At 45.4% G+C, this 19,687-nt stretch overlaps 1 protein-coding gene across 1 annotated transcript in view; it reads left to right on the top strand.

Annotated features, from left to right (window-relative positions):
• LOC145879591 (dual 3',5'-cyclic-AMP and -GMP phosphodiesterase 11A-like) overlaps positions 1-19,687 on the top strand; it is a 32,158-nt gene that overhangs the window by 8,119 nt on the left and 4,352 nt on the right. Inside the window, exons 3-14 of the mRNA XM_082975835.1 lie at positions 1,229-1,318; positions 2,014-2,154; positions 3,429-3,493; positions 3,607-3,751; positions 9,039-9,114; positions 9,238-9,305; positions 11,852-11,944; positions 15,358-15,408; positions 16,996-17,142; positions 17,472-17,579; positions 19,186-19,295; positions 19,498-19,588. Coding sequence (XP_082831961.1) covers positions 1,229-1,318; positions 2,014-2,154; positions 3,429-3,493; positions 3,607-3,751; positions 9,039-9,114; positions 9,238-9,305; positions 11,852-11,944; positions 15,358-15,408; positions 16,996-17,142; positions 17,472-17,579; positions 19,186-19,295; positions 19,498-19,588 — 1,185 coding nt within the window. The remainder of the gene's footprint in view (positions 1-1,228; positions 1,319-2,013; positions 2,155-3,428; positions 3,494-3,606; positions 3,752-9,038; positions 9,115-9,237; positions 9,306-11,851; positions 11,945-15,357; positions 15,409-16,995; positions 17,143-17,471; positions 17,580-19,185; positions 19,296-19,497; positions 19,589-19,687) is intronic.

Below are 19,687 nucleotides of genomic sequence, written 5' to 3'. Positions count from 1 at the left end.
GGGATGCATGCTATCTGTGATCCCTGCTATTTGGTATCCATGCTATCTGTGATCCATGCTATTTGGTATCCATGCTATCTGTGATCCATGCTATTTGGTATCCATGCTATTTGGTATCCATGCTATTTGTGATCCATGCTATTTGGTATCCATGCTATTTGGTATCCATGCTATCTGTGATCCATGCTATCTGTGATCCATGCTATCTGGGATCCATGCTATCTGGGATCCATGCTATCTGGGATCCATGCTATTTGTGATCCATGCTATTTGTGATCCATGCTATCTGTGATCCATGCTATCTGTGATCCATGCTATCTGTGATCCATGCTATCTGTGATCCATGCTATCTGGGATCCATGCTATCTGTGATCCATGCTATTTGTGATCCATGCTTTTGCTAGTCTGTTTGAACCTAGTCTTTGAGAGAAATGGCAGCACATATCAAAGAGTTGGGTTGAGACGTAGGTTCAGTGTGTGTTGGAAAATAGGTCTGGGTCTAGGCAGTACCCCACGGCTGGTTTTGAACGGCCGACAGTCTGCTTAACAGAAAACCAATTAAAAAAGACTCAATCTTACGTAAGTGACTGCTTGTTGTCTAGCACATTCAGAATACCTACTTACTACCTGAGTCATTCATTTACTAAATCAATACTCCATTAAGAGGAAAGCAACCAGCTGTGTTAATAGACGTTGAAGAAAAGAAGAACGTTATTAATGGTGAACTAGCCACCAACACACACACATACACACACACACACACACACACACACACACACACACACACACACACACACACACACACACACACACACACACACACACACACACACACACACACACACACACATACACACACACATACACATACACACACACACACACACATACACATACACACACACATACACACACGCATGCACACACCAACACACACGCATGCCCGCACGCATGCACACACGCGTACGCATACACACACACGCATACACACACGCATACACACACGCATACACACACGCATGCACACACGCATACACAGATACGCTTGACGGCCCAAAACGTTTGTTAAATCCCACTGATGGATTTTGTGACTTGGCTGTTTAGAAGGAACAAAGAAAAGTTGAGATCAGACTCCAACCACTGAATTATAGATGTTGTTTTTCCTGTTTATCATTTAGCCTCAGAACTAGAACTATTTTTGTCTTCTCCTCTGCTTTCCCCCCATCAGGTGCTGCAGATGTATCTACCGTTCTGTGGAATATCCATCTCCAATGCCAAGTTGTTTTCAGAGTCTCGGAAGGAGTACGAGAGGAGCAGAGTGAGTTGGCTCATACACTCTTAGAGAAAAGGCTTCCAAAATGGTTCTTTAGCTGCCCCCATGGGATAACCCTTTTGGTTCCAGGTTCCAGAGAGCCTGTCTGTCTCTCACGTAGCCTGTCTGTCTCTCACATAGCCTGTCTCTCTCACATAGCCTGTCTGTCTCTCACATAGCCTGTCTGTCTCTCACATAGCCTGTCTGTCTCTCTCACATAGCCTGTCTGTCTCTCACATAGCCTGTCTGTCTCTCACATAGCCTGTCTGTCTCTCTCACATAGCCTGTCTGTCTCTCACATAGCCTGTCTGTCTCTCACATAGCCTGTCTGTCTCTCACATAGCCTGTCTGTCTCACATAGCCTGTCTGTCTCTCACATAGCCTGTCTGTCTCTCAATTTATGTTGATTTAGACTTCCAACCATGAACAAGATGATTAGTACTGAATATGTAAGCCATCATTTAGATGTCTTATTGCATTTAAAGGGACAAACAGTTTACTGTACATATTGAATCTACTGTTCACAACAAAAAATGGGAAAACATGTTGTCTTACAACAATCACAAGCTAAATGTTTTACCCTCTGAGGAGTTGTACACTACACCGTTCTCCAGACTCTCTATCTCTCTATCTCTCTCTCTCTCTCTCCATTTCTTAGACAAATAGAGAGAGTGGTCAGTGTTGTTGTTGTGCTCCTCCAGGCTCTGCTAGAGGTGGTGAATGACCTGTTTGAGGAACAGACAGACCTGGAGAAGATAGTGAGGAAGATCATGCAGAGAGCTGTGACCCTGCTGCAGTGTGAACGCTGCTCTGTGTTGCTGCTGGAGGACATACACTCACCTGTGAGACTGACCTCTCCCCTCTTCTCCTCTGCTTCCTTCTCCCCAGATCCTCTCCCCTCTTCTCCTCTGCTTCCTTCTCCCCGGCTCCTCTCCCCTCTTCTCCTCTGCTTCCTTCTCCCCGGCCCCTCTCCCCTCTTCTCCTCTGCTTCCTTCTCCCCAGATCCTCTCCCCTCTTCTCCTCTGCTTCCTTCTCCCCAGATCCTCTCCCCTCTTCTCCTCTGCTTCCTTCTCCCTGGCTCCTCTCCCCCTCCTTCTCTCATTTCTCTCCTCTCCTCCATGAATGTGTCATAAACAATAAACTCACCTGTGAGACCTCAGCTCTTCTCTCCTCCTTTATTTTCTTAATTTCTCTTTCCTTCTGTTTTCCCTATCCAATACTTTGCTCTCCAATTCTCCCCTCTCCAATTCTCCCCTCTCCAATTCTCCCCTCTCCAATTCTCCCCTCTCCAATTCTCCCCTCTCCAATTCTCCCCTCTCCAATTCTCCCTTCTCCAATTCTCCCCTCTCCAATTCTCCCCTCTCCAATTCTCCCTTCTCCAATTCTCCAATTCTCCCTTCTCCAATTCTCCAATTCTCCCCTCTCCAATTCTCCCTTCTCCAATTCTCCAATTCTCCCTTCTCCAATTCTCCCTTCTCCAATTCTCCAATTCTCCCTTCTCCAATTCTCCCTTCTCCAATTCTCCCTTCTCCAATTCTCCCCTCTCCAATTCTCCAATTCTCCCCTCTCCAATTCTCCCTTCTCCAATTCTCCCCTCTCATATTCTCCCCTCTCATATTCTCCCCTCTCCAATTCTCCCCTCTCATATTCTCCCCTCTCATATTCTCCCCTCTCCAATTCTCCCCTCTCATATTCTCCCCTCTCCAATTCTCCCTTCTCCAATTCTCCCCTCTCATATTCTCCCCTCTCATATTCTCCCCTCTCATATTCTCCCCTCTCCAATTCTCCCCTCTCATATTCTCCCCTCTCATATTCTCCCCTCTCCAATTCTCCCTTCTCCAATTCTCCCCTCTCATATTCTCCCCTCTCATATTCTCCCCTCTCATATTCTCCCCTCTCATATTCTCCCCTCTCCAATTCTCCCCTCTCCAATTCTCCCCTCTCATATTCTCCCCTCTCATATTCTCCCCTCTCATATTCTCCCCTCTCATATTCTCCCCTCTCATATTCTCCCCTCTCATATTCTCCCCTCTCAAATTCTCCCCTCTCCGGTTTTCCCCTCTCATATTCTCCCCTCTCATATTCTTCCCTCTCCAATTGTGTGCATTTTAACCAGGTGGTAAAGTTCTCAAAGACCTTTGAGCTCATGTCTCCCCTGTGCAACATGGACCGTGACATCAGGTGAAGTCTCCGCTGCTTAGGAGAAGATATTTTAATAGTTATACATAACAATTGATAGGAAGTACTGACGTCCTCCTGTATCCCCAATCCATGTATTTGGCATTTCTTGAGAGTGTGTGTCTCTTTGACAAAGTCAGCATGGAGAAGCTGTCCTGCTCTGATTGGCTGATCAATAACAGCATTGCTGAGCTGGTGGCGTCCACGGGACTGCCTGTCAACATCAGCGACGTCTGTCAGGACCCCCGCTTTGATGCTGAGGTGGGGCACCAATCACTCACAATCAACACACGCACGGACACACACACACACACACACACACACACACACACACACACACACACACACACACACACACACACACTTGGACACACACATGCACACGCAGGCACGCACGTACATAGGTAGGATCTTAATTTGAGCCAGTTTGCTACAGCAGGAAAATAATCCTGCAGAAAGAGGAAATGTGATTATTATGTGGATTATGATTAATGCAAATGTTTTGTAGGGGGTTGATACATTTTTTGTTCCTGACAAATCTGACATTTTAAAGTGGAAATTACAAACTTTGAAAGCCTTTTTAAAACCTTGAATACACTGCAGGTTTGCATTTCCTTCAGTGCAGGAACATTCTCAGCAACAAAAGAGTGATTCAATTAAGATCCTACATCTGTATGCGCGTGCACACAAATCAAATCAAATGTATTTATATAGCCCTTCTTACATCAGCTGATATCTCAAAGTGCTGTACAGAAACCCAGCCTAAAACCCCAAACAGCAGGCAATGCAGGTGTAGAAGCACGGTGGCTAGGAAAAACTCCCTAGAAAGGCCAAAACCTAGGAAGAAACCTAGAGAGGAACCAGGCTATGAGGGGTGGCCAGTACTCTTCTGGCTGTGCTGGGAGGAGATTATAACAGCACATGGCCAAGATGTTCAAATGTTCATAAATGACCAGCATGGTCAAATAATAATAATCATAGTAGTTGTCGAGGGTGCAACAAGTCAGAAACTCAAGAGTAAGTGTCAGTTGGCTTTTTCATAGCCTATCTTTGAGAGTATCTCTACCGCTCCTGCTGTCTCTAGAGAGTTGAAAACAGCAGGTCTGGGACAGGTAGCACGTCCGGTGAACAGGTCAGGGTTCCAGCAGGTCTGGGACAGCAGGTCTGGGACAGCAGGTCTGGGACAGGTAGCACGTCCGGTGAACAGGTCAGGGTTCCATAGCCGCAGGCAGAACAGTTGAAACTGGAGCAGCAGCACGGTCAGGTGGACTGGGGACAGCAAGGAGTCATCATGCCAGGTAGTCCTGAGGCATGGTCCAAGGGCTCAGGTCCTCCGAGAGAGAGAGAGAAAGAAAGAAAGAAAGAAAGAAAGAAAGAAAGAAAGAAAGAAAGAAAGAAAGAAAGAAAGAAAGAAAGAAAGAAAGAAAGAAAGAAAGAAAGAGAGAATTAGAGAGAGCATATTTAAATTCACACAGGACACCGGATAAGACAAGAGAAATACTCCAGATGTAACAGACTGACCCTAGCCCCCCGACACATAAACTACTGCAGCATAAATACTGGCGGCTGAGACAGGAGGGGTCAGGAGACACTGTGGCCCCATCCGATGAAACCCCCGGACAGGGCCAAACAGGCAGGATATAACCCCACCCACTTTGCAAAAGCACAGCCTCCACACCACTGGAGGGATATCTTCAACCACCAACATACCATCCTGAGACAAGGCCAAGTATAGCCCACAAAGATCGCCGCCATGACACAACCCAAGAAGGGGGGCCAACCCAGACAGGAAGACCACGTCAGTGACTCAACCCACTCAAGTGACGCACCCCTCCCAGGGACGGCATGAAAGAACACCAGTAAGACAGTGACTGTAATAGGGTTAGAGGCAGAGAATCCCAGTGGAGAGAGGGGAACCGGCCAGGCAGAGACAGCAAGGGCGGTTCGTTGCTCCAGCCTTTCCGTTCACCTTCACACCCCTGGGTCAGACTAAACTTAATCATAGGACCTACTAAAGAGATGAGTCTTCAGTAAAGACTTAAAGGTTGAGACTGAGTCTGCGTCTCTCACATGGGTAGGCAGACCAGTCCATAAAAATGGAGCTCTATAGGAGAAAGCCCTGCCTCCAGCTGTTTGCTTAGAAATTCTAGGGACAATTAGGAGGCCCGCGTCTTGTGACCGTAGCGTATGTGTAGGTATGTACGGCAGGACCAAATCGGAAAGATAGGTAGAAGCAAGCCCATGTAATGCTTTGTAAGTTAGCAGTAAAACCTTGAAATCAGCCCTTGCCTTAACAGGAAGCCAGTGTAGGGAGGCTAGCACTGGAGTAATATGATCAAGTTTTTTGGTCCTCGTCAGGATTCTAGCAGCCGTATTTAGCACTAACGGAAGTTTATTTAGTGCTTTATCCGGGTAGCCGGAAAGTAGAGCATTGCAATTGTCCAACCTAGAAGTAACAAAAGCATGAATTAATTTTTCTGCATCATTTTTTAACAGAAAGTTTCAGATTTTTGCAATGTTACGTAGATGGAAAAAAGCTGTCCTTGAAACAGTCTTGATATGTTCTTCAAAAGAGAGATCAGGGTCCAGAGTAAAGCCGAGGTCCTTCACAGTTTCATTTGAGACGACTGTACAACCATCCAGATTAATTGTCAGATTCAACAGAAGATCTCTTTGTTTCTTGGGACCTAGAACAAGCATCTCTGTTTTGTCCGAGTTTAAAAGTAGAAAGTTTGCAGCCATCCACTTCCTTATGTCTGAAACACAGGCTTCTAGCGAGGGCAATTTTGGGGCTTCACCATGTTTCATTGAAATGTACAGCTGTATGTCATCCGCATAGCAGTGAAATTTAACATTATGTTTTCGAATGACATCCCCAAGAGATAAAATATATAGTGAAAACAATAGTGGTCCTAAAACGGAACCTTGAGGAACACCGAAATTTACAGTTGATTTGTCAGAGGACAAACCATTCACAGAGACGAACTGATATCTTTCCGACAGATAAGATCTAAACCAGGCCAGAACTTGTCCATGTAGACCAATATGGGTTTCCAATCTCTCCAAAAGAATGTGGTGATCGATGGTATCAAAAGCAGCACTAAGATCTAGGAGCACGAGGACAGATGCAGAGCCTCGGTCTGACGTCATTAATAGGTCATTTACCACCTTCACAAGTGCAGTCTCAGTGCTATGATGGGGTCTAAAACCAGACTGAAGCGTTTCGTATAGATTATTTGTCTTCAGGAAGGCAGTGAGTTGCTGCGCAACAGCTTTTTCGAAAATTTTTGAGAGGAATGGAAGATTCGATATAGGCCGATAGTTTTTTATAATTTCTGGGTCAAGATTTGGCTTTTTCAAGAGAGGCTTTATTACTGCCACTTTTAGTGAGTTTGGTACACATCCGGTGGATAGAGAGCTGTTTATTATGTTCAACATAGGAGGGCCAAGCAAAATTAAGCAGCTCTTTCAGTAGTTTAGTTGGAATAGGGTCCAGTATGCAGCTTGAAGGTTTAGAGGCCATGATTATTTTCATCATTGTGTCAAGAGATATAGTACTAAAACACTTTAGTGTCTCCCTTGATCCTAGGTCCTGGCAGAGTTGTACAGACTCAGGACAACGGAGCTTTGGAGGAATACGCAGATTTAAAGAGGAGTCCGTAATTTGCTTTCTAATGATCATGATCTTTTCCTCAAAAAAGTTCATGAATTCATTACTGCTGAAGTGAAAGCCATCCTCTCTTGGGGAATGCTGCTTTTTAGTTAGCTTTGCGACAGTATCAAAAATAAATTTTGGATTGTTCTTATTTCCCTCAATTAAGTTGGAAAAATAGGATGATCGAGCAGCAGTGAGGGCTCTTCGATACTGCACAGTACTGTCTTTCCAAGCTAGTCGGAAGACTTCCAGTTGGGTGTGGCGCCATTTCCGTTCCAATTTTCTGGAAGCTTGCTTCAGAGCTCGTGTATTTTCTGTTTACCAGGGAGCTAGTTTCTTATGACAAATGTTTTTAGTTTTTAGGGGTGCAACTGCATCTAGGGTATTGCGCAAGGTTAAATTGAGTTCCTCAGTTAGGTGGTTAACTGATTTTTGTCCTCTGATGTCCTTGGGCAGGCAGAGGGAGTCTGGAAGGGCATCAAGGAATCTTTGGGTTGTCTGAGAATTTATAGCATGACTTTTAATTCTCCTTGGTTGGGGTCTGAGCAGATTATTTGTTGCGATTGCAAACTTAATAAAATGGTGGTCCGATAGTCCAGGATTATGAGGAAAAAATTAAGATCCACAACATTTATTCCATGTGACAGAACTAGGTCCAGAGTATGACTGTGGCAGTGAGTAGGTCCAGAGACATGATGGCTCTGAAAGCCTTTTGGAGTGGGTCTGTGGACTTTTCCAAGTGAATATTAAAGTCACCAAAAATTTGAATATTATCTGCGATGACTACAAGGTCCGATAGGAATTCAGGGAACTCAGTGAGGAACGCTGCAGATGGCCCAGGAGGCTTGTAAACAGTAGCTATAAAAAGTGATTGAGTAGGCTGCATAGATTTCATGACTAGAAGCTCAAAAGACGAAAACGTCGTTGTTGGTTTTTTTTTTTGTAAATTGAAATTTGCTATCGTAAATGTTAGCAACACCTCCGCCTTTGCGAGATGCGCGGGGGATATGGTCACTCGTGTAACCAGGGGGTGAGGCCTCATTTAACACAGTAAATTCATCAGGCTTAAGCCATGTTTCAGTCAGGCCAATCACATCAAGATTATGATCAGTGATTAGTTCATTGACTATAACTGCCTTGGAAGTGAGGGATCTAACATTAAGTAGCCCTATTTTGAGATGTGAGGTGTCACAATCTCTTTCAATAATGGCAGAGATGGAGGAGGTCTTTATACTAGTGAGATTGCTAAGGCGAACACCGCCATCTTTAATTTTGCCCAACCTAGGTCGAGGCACAGACACGGTCTGAATGGGGATAGCTGAGCTGACTACACTGACTGTGCTAGTGGCAGACTCCACTAAGCTGGCAGGCTGGCTAACAGCCTGCTGCCTGGCATGCACCCTATTTCATTGTGGAGCTAGAGGAGTTAGAGCCCTGTCTATGTTCGTAGATAAGATGAGAGCACCCCTCCAGCTAGGATGGAGTCCGTCACTCCTCAACAGGCCAGGCTTGGTCCTGTTTGTGGGTGAGTCCCAGAAAGAGGGCCAATTATCTACAAATTCTATCTTTTGGGAGGTGCAGAAAACAGTTTTCAACCAGCGATTGAGTTGTGAGACTCTGCTGTAGAGCTCATCACTCCCCCTAACTGGAAGGGGGCCAGAGACAATTAATCGATGCCGACACATCTTTCTAGCTGATTTACACGCTGAAGCTATGTTGTGCTTGGTGACCTCTGACTGTTTCATCCTAACATCGTTGGTGCCGACGTGGACACACACACACACACACACACACACACACACACACACACACACACACACACACACACACACACACACACACACAGATGTGTGGGCATGCACACACAGTAACATTCCACTCCGTACTCCCCAGACGGATCAAGCCTCAGGATTCCACATCAGATCAGTACTATGCGTCCCCATCTGGAATCGGACTCATCAGATAATAGGTGGGTTCACCAGTCTGTTCAGCCATCCACTGTCACTTGAAAACCACTCTGTCTTTTTACCTTTCTGCTATTCCACCCGTTCAATGATTACAAATATTGATGTATTTTCTGTACTGTTCTAAGGGGTTGCCCAGATTCTAAATCGCCTGGACAGGAGGACGTTCAATGATGCAGACCAAAGACTGTTTGAGGCAAGCTCCCTCTCCACTGAGGTTCTATCTATATCTATATATCTATAAGGAGACAGTGGGTTGAGCAGGTTCTATCTATCTATATCTATATATGTATGATGAAACAGTGGATTGAGCAGGTTCTATCTATCTATATCTATATATGTATGATGATACAGTGGATTGAGCAGGTTCCATCTATCTATATCTATATATGTATGATGAGACAGTGGATTGAGCAGGTTCCATCTATCTATATCTATATATGTATGATGATACAGTGGATTGAGCAGGTTCCATCTATCTATATCTATATATGTATGATGAAACAGTGGATTGAGCAGGTTCTATCTATCTATATCTATGTATCTATGATGAGACAGTGGATTGAGCAGGTTCTATCTATATCTATATACACTGCTCAAAAAAATAAAGGGAACACTTAAACAACACATTGTAACTCCAAGTCAATCACACTTCTGTGAAATCAAACTGTCCATTTAGGAAGCAACACTGATTGACAATAAATTTCACATGCTGTTGTGCAAATGGAATAGACAACAGGTGGAAATTATAGGCAATTAGCAAGACACCCCCAATAAAGGAGTGGTTCTGCAGGTGGGGACCACAGACCACTTCTCAGTGGAGGAGGCCGTAGGAGGGCAACAACCCAGCAGCAGGACCGCTACCTCCGCCTTTGTGCAAGGAGGAGCAGGAGAAGCACTGCCAGAGCCCTGCAAAATGACCTCCAGCAGGCCACAAATGTGCATGTCTCTGCTCAAACGGTCAGAAACAGACTCCATGAGGGTGGTATGAGGGCCCGACATCCACAGGTGGGGGTTGTGCTTACAGCCCAACACCGTGCAGGACGTTTGGCATTTGCCAGAGAACACCAAGATTGGCAAATTCGCCACTGGCGCCCTGTGCTCTTCACAGATGAAAGCAGGTTCACACTGAGCACGTGACAGACGTGACAGAGTCTGGAGACGCCGTGGAGAACGTTCTGCTGCCTGCAACATCCTCCAGCATGACCGGTTTGGCGGTGGGTCAGTCATGGTGTGGGGTGGCATTTCTTTGGGGGGCCGCACAGCCCTCCATGTGCTCGCCAGAGGTAGCCTGACTGCCATTAGGTACCGAGATGAGATCCTCAGACCCCTTGTGAGACCATATGCTGGTGCGGTTGGCCCTGGGTTCCTCCTAATACAAGACAATGCTAGACCTCATGTGGCTGGAGTGTGTCAGCAGTTCCTGCAAGAGGAAGGCATTGATGCTATGGACTGGCCCGCCCGTTCCCCAGACCTGAATCCAATTGAGCACATCTGGGACATCATGTCTCGCTCCATCCACCTACGCCACGTTGCACCACAGACTGTCTAGGAGTTGGCGGATGCTTTAGTCCAGGTCTGGGAGGAGATCCCTCAGGAGACCATCCGCCACCTCATCAGGAGCATGCCCAGGCGTTGTAGGGAGGTCATACAGGCACGTGGAGGCCACACACACTACTGAGCCTTATTTTGACTTGTTTTAAGGACTTTACATCAAAGTTGGATCAGCCTATAGTGTGGTTTTCCACTTTAATTTTGAGTGTGACTCCAAATCCAGACCTCCATGGGTTGATAAATTGGATTTCCATGGATTATTTGTGTGTGATTTTGTTGTCAGCACATTCAACTATGTAAAGAAAAAAGTATTTAATAAGATTATTTCTTTCATTCAGATCTAGGATGTGTTGTTTAAGTGTTCCCTTTATTTTTTTGAGCAGTATATGTATGATGAGACAGTGGATTGAGCAGGTTCTATCTATCTATATCTATATATGTATGATGAGACAGTGGATTGAGCAGGTTCTATCTATCTATATCTATATATGTATGATGAGACAGTGGATTGAGCAGGTTCTATCTATCTATATCTATATATGTATGATGAGACAGTGGATTGAGCAGGTTCTATCTATCTATATCTATATATGTATGATGAGACAGTGGATTGAGCAGGTTCTATCTATCTATATCTATATATGTATGATGATACAGTGGATTGAGCAGGTTCTATCTATCTATATCTATATATGTATGATGAGACAGTGGATTGAGCAGTCAGATGGAACAGAGTAAATAGACATTTCAATGTCATAGATTTAGCCGGTGGTAACTTGTGGAATAGACACTGGCTGGAATGCGGTTTTAACCCATCAGTATTCAGGATTAGACCCACCTGTTGTATAATAGATATTATAAACTGTGTGGTTCGAGCCCTGAATGCTGATTGGCTGACAGCCATGCTATATCAGACCATATACCATGGGTATGACAAAATATTTATTTTTACTGCTCTAATTACATTGGCAACCAGTTTATAATAGCAATAAGGTGCCTCTGTGGTTTGTGATATATGGCCAATATACCACGTCTAAGGGCTGTATCCAGGCACTCCGCGATGTGTCGCGCTTAAGAACAGCCCTTAGCCGTGGTATATTGGCCATATACCACACCCCCTCATTACTTATTGTTAATTAGAAAGCTGTTTTATAGGTAGAAACGTTTTTCTACCCTGTCTCCATACAGGCCTTTGTGATATTCTGTGGGCTGGGGATCAACAACACCATGATGTACAATCAAGTGAAGAAGACCTGGGCCAAGCAGTCTGTGGCCCTGGATGTGAGCATTGATAGTTTGCGTCCCAAATGGTCAAAAGTAGTGCACTATAAAGGGCTTAAGGTACAATTTGGGACTGAATTTGGGACTGAACCACTGAACCACTCACTAGGCATTTAGGATATAATTTTTTTTAAATGTGCCTTTCATGAACTAACACTCTCACTTGACTTTTCCCCCCCTAATAGCTCTGACTTTACTGATAGCTGTTTCACTGAGAGAAAATGTACTTACTATGACTGAGATATGTGGTTGTCCCACTTAGCTATCTTAAGATGAGTGCACTAACTGTAAGTCGCTCTGGATAACAGTGTCTGGTAAATGACTGAAATGTGAATGTAAAATGAAAATGTTAGCATGCATTTAGTTTTACTTGTATTTAAGAGCAGTTGGAGGCTACGGAAGGAGAGTTGTATGGCATTGAAGCTCGTCTGGAGGGTAGTTAACACAGTGTCCAAAGAAGGGCCAGAAGTATACAGAATGCTGTTGTCTGCGTAGAGGTGGATCAGAGACTCACCAGCAGCAAGAGCGACATCATTGATGTATACAGAGAAAGAGTTGGCCCAAGAATTGAACCCTGTGGCACCCCCATAGAGACTGCCACAGGCCCAGACAACAGGCCCTCCGATTTGACACACTGAACTCTATCGGAAAAGTAGTTGGTGAACCAGGCGAGGCCATCATTTGAGAAACCGAGGCTGTTGAGTCTGCTGATGAGGATGTGGTGATTGACAGAGTCGAAAGCCTTGGCCAGGTCAATGAAAACGGCTGCACAGTATTGTTTCTTATCAATGGCGGTTAAGATATCGTTTAGGACCTTGAGCGTGGCTGAGGTGTACCCATGACCAGCTCTGAAACCAGCTTGCATAGTGGAGAAGGTACGGTGGGATTCGAAATGGTCAGTAATCTGTTTGTTAACTTGGCTTTCGAAGACCTTAGAAAGGCAGGGTAGGATAGATATAGGTCTGTTGCAGTTTGGGTCAAGAGTGTCCCCCTTTGAAGAGGGGGATGACCGGAGCTGCTTTCCAATCTTTGGGAATCTCAGACGACACGAAAGAGAGGTTGAACAGGCTAGTAATAGGGGTTGCAACAATTTCGGCAGATAATTTTAGAAAGAAAGGGTCCAGATTGTCTAGCCCGGCTGATTTGTAGGGGTCCAGATTTTGCAGCTCTTTCAGAACATCAGCTGACTGGATTTGGGAGAAGGAGAAATGGGGAAGGCTTGGGCGAGTTGCTGTGGGGGTTGCAGTGCTGTTGACCGGGGTAGGGGTAGCCAGGTGGAAAGCATGGCCAGCCGTAGAAAAATGCTTATTGAAATTCTCAATTATAGTGGATTTATCGGTGGTGACAGAGTTTCCTATCCTCAGTGCAGTGGGCAGCTGGGAGGAGGTGCTCTTATTCTACATGGACTTTACAGTGTCCCAGAACTTTTTTGAGTTTGTGTTGCAGGAAGCAAATTCATGCTTGAAAAAGCTAGCCTTGGCTTTTCTAACTGCCTGTGTATATTGGTTTCTAACTTCCCTGAAAAGTTGCATATCACAGGGGCTGTTCGATGCTAATGCAGAACGCCACAGGATGTTTTTGTGCTGGTTAAGGGCAGTCAGGTCTGGAGAGAACCAAGGGCTATATCTGTTCCTGGTTCTACATTTCTTGAATGGGGCATGCTTATTTAAGATGGTGAGGAAGGCATTTTTAAAGAATAACCAGGCATCCTCTACTGACGGGATGAGGTCAATATCCTTCCAGGATACCCGGGCCAGGTCGATTAGAAAGGCCTGCTCGCTGAAGTGTTTCAGGGAGCGTTTGACAGTGATGAGTGGAGGTCGTTTGACCGCTGACCCATTACGGATACAGGCAATGAGGCAGTGATCGCTGAGAACTTGGTTGAAAACAGCAGAGGCGTATTTAGAGGGCAAGTTGGTTAGGATGATATCTATGAGGGTGCCCGTGTTTACGGCTTTGGGGTTGTACCTGGTAGGTTCATTGATAATTTGTGTGAGATTGAGGGCAACAAGCTTAGATTGTAGGATGGTGATAAGCATGTCCCACTTTAGGTCACCAAGCAGCACGATCTCTGAAGATAGATGGGGGGCAATCAGTTCACATATGGTGTCCAGAGCACAGCTGGGGGCAGAGGGTGGTCTATAGCAGGCGGCAACGGTGAGAGACTTGTTTTTAGAGAGGTGGATTTTTAAAAGTAGAGGTTCAAATTGTTTTGGTACAGACCTGGATAGTAGGACATAACTCTGCAGGCTATCTCTGCAGTAGATTGCAACACCCCCTTTGGCTGTTCTATCTTGTCTGAAAATGTTGTAGTTAGGGATGGATATTTCAGAGTTTTTGGTGGTCTTCCTAAGCCAGGATTCAGACACGGCTAGGACATCTGGGTTGGCAGAGTGTGCTACAGCAGTGAATAAAACAAACTTAGGGAGTAGGCTTCTAATGTTAACATGCATGAAACCAAGGTTTTTACGGTTACAGAAGTCAACAAAAGAGAGTGCCTGGGAAATAGGAGTGGAGCTAGGCACTGCAGGGCCTGGATTCACCTCTACATCGCCAGAGGAACAGAGGAGGAGTAGGATAAGGGTATGGCTAAAAGCTATGAGAATTGGTCATCTAGGACGTCCGGAACAGAGAGTAAAAGGAGCAGGTTTCTGGGTGCGATAAAATAGATTCAAGGTATAATGTACAGACAGAGATATGGTAGGATGTGAATACAGTGGAGGTAAACCTATGCATTGAGTGATGATGAGAAAGATATTGTCTCTAGAAACATCATTGAAACCAGGTGATGTCATCGCATATGTGGGTGGTGGAACTGAAGGGTTGGATAAGGTATATTGAGCAGGGCTAGAGGCTCTACAGTGAAATAAGCCAATAAACACGAACCAGAACAGCAATGGACAAGGCATATTGACATTAAGGAGAGGCATGCTTAGCCGAGTGATCATAAGGGTCCAGTGAGTAGTGAGATTGGTTGGGGTCATGGCGATTCAGACAGCTAGCCGGGCCTTGGGTAGCAAGCTAGCAGAAGACGGAGGTCTGTTTTTAGCCACCTCGTGCGTTTCCGTCAGTAGATTAGTGGGGTTCCGTGTGGTAGAGGGGACCAAATCCAATTGGCAAAATAGTTATAGTTATAGATAAAGAGGGAGAGATATAATGAGAGAGATATATAAATAGAGAGAGAGAGAGAGATAAAAAGAGATAGAGAGAGAGATATAAAGAGAGAGAGAGATATAAAGAGAGAGAGTTATATAAAGAGAGAGAGAGATAAAGAGAGAGAGATATATAAAGAGAGAGAGATAAAGAGAGAGAGAGATATAAAGAGAGAGAGATAAAGAGATAAAGAGAGAGAAATATAAAGAGAGAGAGAGAGAGAGTCCATGAGTCAATGATGATGTTTTCTCCTCCCTCAGATGCTGTCCTACCATGCCACATGCTCCAAGGTAGAGGTGGACAGACTCAAGGTATGTCTGAGAATTACATTACATGTAGAAGAAATAGAAAAACAAACAAACAAACAAAACAAACAAAATCTACAAGATAATAATCAAAACAGGTATCCATGTAGAAGTCACCTGGTAACTTTCCCAGGGGTGTATTCACTAGGAACCAAACAGCAGAAAACGGAATGAAACAGGGAAGAATCTACATGAATTTGTCCAATAGAAACGTCAATTTTCGTTGCAAAACGTTTTGTTACGTCCAACTAATGCGTACACCCCAGGACTATCATGAAGTGGGACTGGTGAGGTGTGGAGGTGGATGTGGGGGTCGGAGGACCTATCATAAAGAGGGACTGGAGGGACTGGTGAGGGGTGGAGGTGGATGTGGGGGTCGGAGGACCTATCATAAAGAGGGACTGGAGGGACTGGTGAGGGGTGGAGGTGGAGGTGGGGGTCAGAGAACCTATCATAAAGAGGGACTGGAGGGACTGGTGAGGTGTGGAGGTGGATGTGGGGGTCGGAGGACCTATCATAAAGAGGGACTGGAGGGACTGGTGAGGGTGGAGGTGGATGTGGGGGTCGGAGGACCTATCATAAAGAGGGACTGGAGGGACTGGTGAGGGGTGGAGGTGGAGGTTAGAGAACCTATCATAAAGAGGGACTGGAGGGACTGGTGAGGGGTGGAGGTGGAGGTGGGGGTCAGAGAACCTATCATAAAGAGGGACTGGAGGGACTGGTGAGGGGTGGAGGTGGGGGTCAGAGAACCTATCATAAAGAGGGACTGGAGGGACTGGTGAGGGGTGGAGGTGGAGGTCGGAGGACCTATCATAAAGAGGGACTGGAGGGACTGGTGAGGGGTGGAGGTGGGGGTCAGAGAACCTATCATAAAGAGGGACTGGAGGGATTGGTGAGGGGTGGAGGTGGAGGTCGGAGGACCTATCATAAAGAGGGACTGGAGGGACTGGTGAGGGGTGGAGGTGGAGGTGGGGGTCAGAGGACCTATCATAAAGAGTGACTGGAGGGACTGGTGAGGGGTGGAGGTGGAGGTCGGAGGACCTATCATAAAGAGGGACTGGAGGGACTGGTGAGGGTGGAGGTGGAGGTCAGAGGACCTATCATAAAGAGGGACTGGAGGGACTGGTGAGGGGTGGAGGTGGGGGTGGGGGTCAGAGGACCTATCATAAAGAGGGACTGGAGGGATTGGTGAGGGGTGGAGGTGGAGGTCAGAGGACCTATCATAAAGAGGGACTGGAGGGATTGGTGAGGGGTGGAGGTGGAGGTGTGGTCAGAGGACCTATCATAAAGAGGGACTGGAGGGACTGGTGAGGGGTGGAGGTGGGGGTGGGGGTCAGAGGACCTATCATAAAGAGGGACTGGAGGGACTGGTGAGGGGTGGAGGTGGAGGTGGGGGTCAGAGAACCTATCATAAAGAGGGACTGGAGGGACTGGTGAGGGTGGAGGTGGAGGTTAGAGAACCTATCATAAAGAGGGACTGGAGGGACTGGTGAGGGTGGAGGTGGGGGTCAGAGGACCTGAGGCTTTGAGTTTGTTATTTCCTGTTCAGCTACTAGGACGCTCAATATTCACGCTGACATTCTACTCCCTCAGGCTGCTAAGATCCCTTTGAGCAGTGAGCTGGGCATCGAAGAGTTCCACTTCAACGATTTCTCATTGGACAATGACGCCATGATCACTGCCTCCCTCCGGATGTTTCTGGAACTCGGAGCCGTCCAGAAGTTTAAGATTGACTATGACGTGAGTGAGGTCAACAATGAGGGAGAATGGAGAGGCTTTCTTATTTCTCTCCAGGGTTGCAAAATTCCAGCAACTTTTCCAAAATCCCTACAATTTCCAGAAATCCTGGTTGGATTATAGCACATTTCCTGGTTATTCTGTCCTGATTCCGGGAATCTTCCAACTGGGGTTTCTGTAAAACCTGGGGATTTTGGGAGTACCGGAATTTTGCAACCCTATTTATCTTGTTTTTGATGAACTCTCTTGGTGACATGTTACAGTAACACCTGATATGAGAACAACAGCAAAACAAACATGTATTCCTTATGACTGTCCCTCGTCCCTCTCAGGTCCTGTGTCGCTGGCTGCTGACGGTGAGGAAGAACTATCGCACAGTGGCGTACCATAACTGGAGGCATGCCTTCAACGTGTGCCAGTGCATGTTCCTCATGATCACAGTGAGTCAACGCAACAAAAGATGCTCTATGTACACGTTTAGAAAAGAGGGTTCCTCAAGGGTTCTTTGGTAAGGCTGATGGGTCTATATGGTGTTACGAACCGGCTCAGAGTTTGCAACAAAAGGGAGACAATGTGGAGACAAGGAATATCAAAATATATATTTATTAAATAAAGTAAACTAAGAACAATGAACAATGGTGTGTGTAATCAGTAATCAGTTGTGTAAGTGAGTGTTTTGCATGCCTGAATGTAATAATGCAGGGTGTTGAACGGTGCCAAAGCAAATAACCAAAAAGCCACAAAACTACCACAACAGACATCAACCAAGGTGTCTGCATGGAGAGTCTCCCCAATCAATGTGGAAGAGGTTTATTTATCATAGGACACACCCAGGCCCAGGTGTTTCCCATGTAGCTGACGACCCTCCCAACTCCGCCCACCGGCATCCTAATAAGGAAACAAGAACAAAGAGAGAGAATATGGCAGACAGAGTGGGAGGGTCGTCACAATGGAACCGAACCATAATGAGTCAAAGTTCCCTTTGAGCCCTTAATTCTTTGCAGTTCAAAAAATGGTTCTTTAATCTTTTAGGGATAATAAAAATGTAGGGGCGTGGTTTGCTGAAAACTCTTTTTGTGCAGCCATGAGTGAGAGTGTCATTCCAGTTTATCCAATCTGTTGTGTGATATTGTTACATGTCAGATTTGAATATGGCCAGTACAGTGTCTTGTAAAAGACTCACGTAAGGCCTTGTGTCAGTTGGGAACGGTTTGCTGAGTCAGACGATCTCAGTCCTCTCCTCAGGGACCCCAGCCGTTCCAGAGCTACCAGTTAACACAATAATGACACCTGTGGAGTTTTAACAATATAATATGACTAACCAGAATAAAACACAGTGTATGGTTCTTCAAAAGGTTATTTGTAGAACCTTTGAGATTGACAAAGATTCTTTAAAGAACCATTCTCCATAAAGGTTCTATAAAGAACCATTAGAAAGCGTTCTCAATAGCAGCGAAAAGGGTTGTAAGCATAGCGGAACCTTTTTGGTGCTACTGTATATAGAACCATATTTGAATGGTTCTTTGTAGAACTTTTGAAAAGGGTTCTCTACAGCACTGTAAAAGTTCAATTTAAAACCTTTATAGAACCTTCAAAAAAGGGTTCTACAGTACCTTCATCAAGAATCCACACCCCTTGACTTTTTCCACATTTTGTTGTGTTACAGCCTGAATTAAAACATTTATTAAATTGAGATTCTGTGTCACTTGCCTACACACAAAATCCCATAATGTCAATGTGGAATTATGTTTTTTGAAACTTTTGAAATTAATAAAACATTTAAGGCTGAAATGCCTTGAGTCAATCAACCCCTTTGTCATGGCAAACTGTTTTGTTCACATTGTTTCTCAATTTGTTTCTCCACTAAGGCAATTAAAGTAAAGATTAACCAATTACAATGGTTCTGTCCCAAATGACCTATTTTGTTCCCCACTTTTGACCAGGGACGGGACAAGGGTAGTGCACTATATAGTGAATACAGTGCCATTTGGGACACAAGTAATGTCTTGGATAGTTTCCGTACTTCCGTTACCTCTGTGTTCGCAGACGGCTGGTTTCCAGGATGTTCTGTCGGATGCAGAGACCCTGGCGTTGATGGTGGGTTGTCTCTGCCATGACTTAGACCACCGTGGCACCAACAACGCCTTCCAGGCCAAGTGAGTCACCTCGGCTGAGCCCCAAAGAGAAATAAGGAAAATGAAGGAAAATAAAGAAAAATTAGGAAGATATTAGCCTGATCAGTCAGTCAGTCTGCACGTCCGTCCGTCCGCTTGCCTGTCCGTCCATCTTCCCTGTTAATCAATCAATCAGTCAATTAGTGCAATCAGTTGAATGTACTTCCTCTGCTGCTTCCTACAGGACTGGCTCTGCTCTGGCCCTGCTCTATGGGACATCAGCCACTCTGGAGCACCATCACTTCAACCATGCAGTCATGATCCTACAGAGTGAGGTAACCTTGGCTACCATCACCTTTACTTAAGAGCTTCCATTTATTCCTCAACCCTGACATTCCCCCTTCCATATATTACCTGAAAATATATCTTTTTCA

Source organism: Salmo salar, chromosome 05 (genome assembly GCF_965601325.2).
Source record: "Salmo salar chromosome 05, fSalSal1, whole genome shotgun sequence".
Classification (NCBI taxonomy): Eukaryota; Metazoa; Chordata; class Actinopteri; order Salmoniformes; family Salmonidae; genus Salmo; species Salmo salar.
The sequence above is the reverse complement of the archived record's forward strand: the minus strand, read 5'-3'. Positions and strand labels throughout refer to the sequence as shown.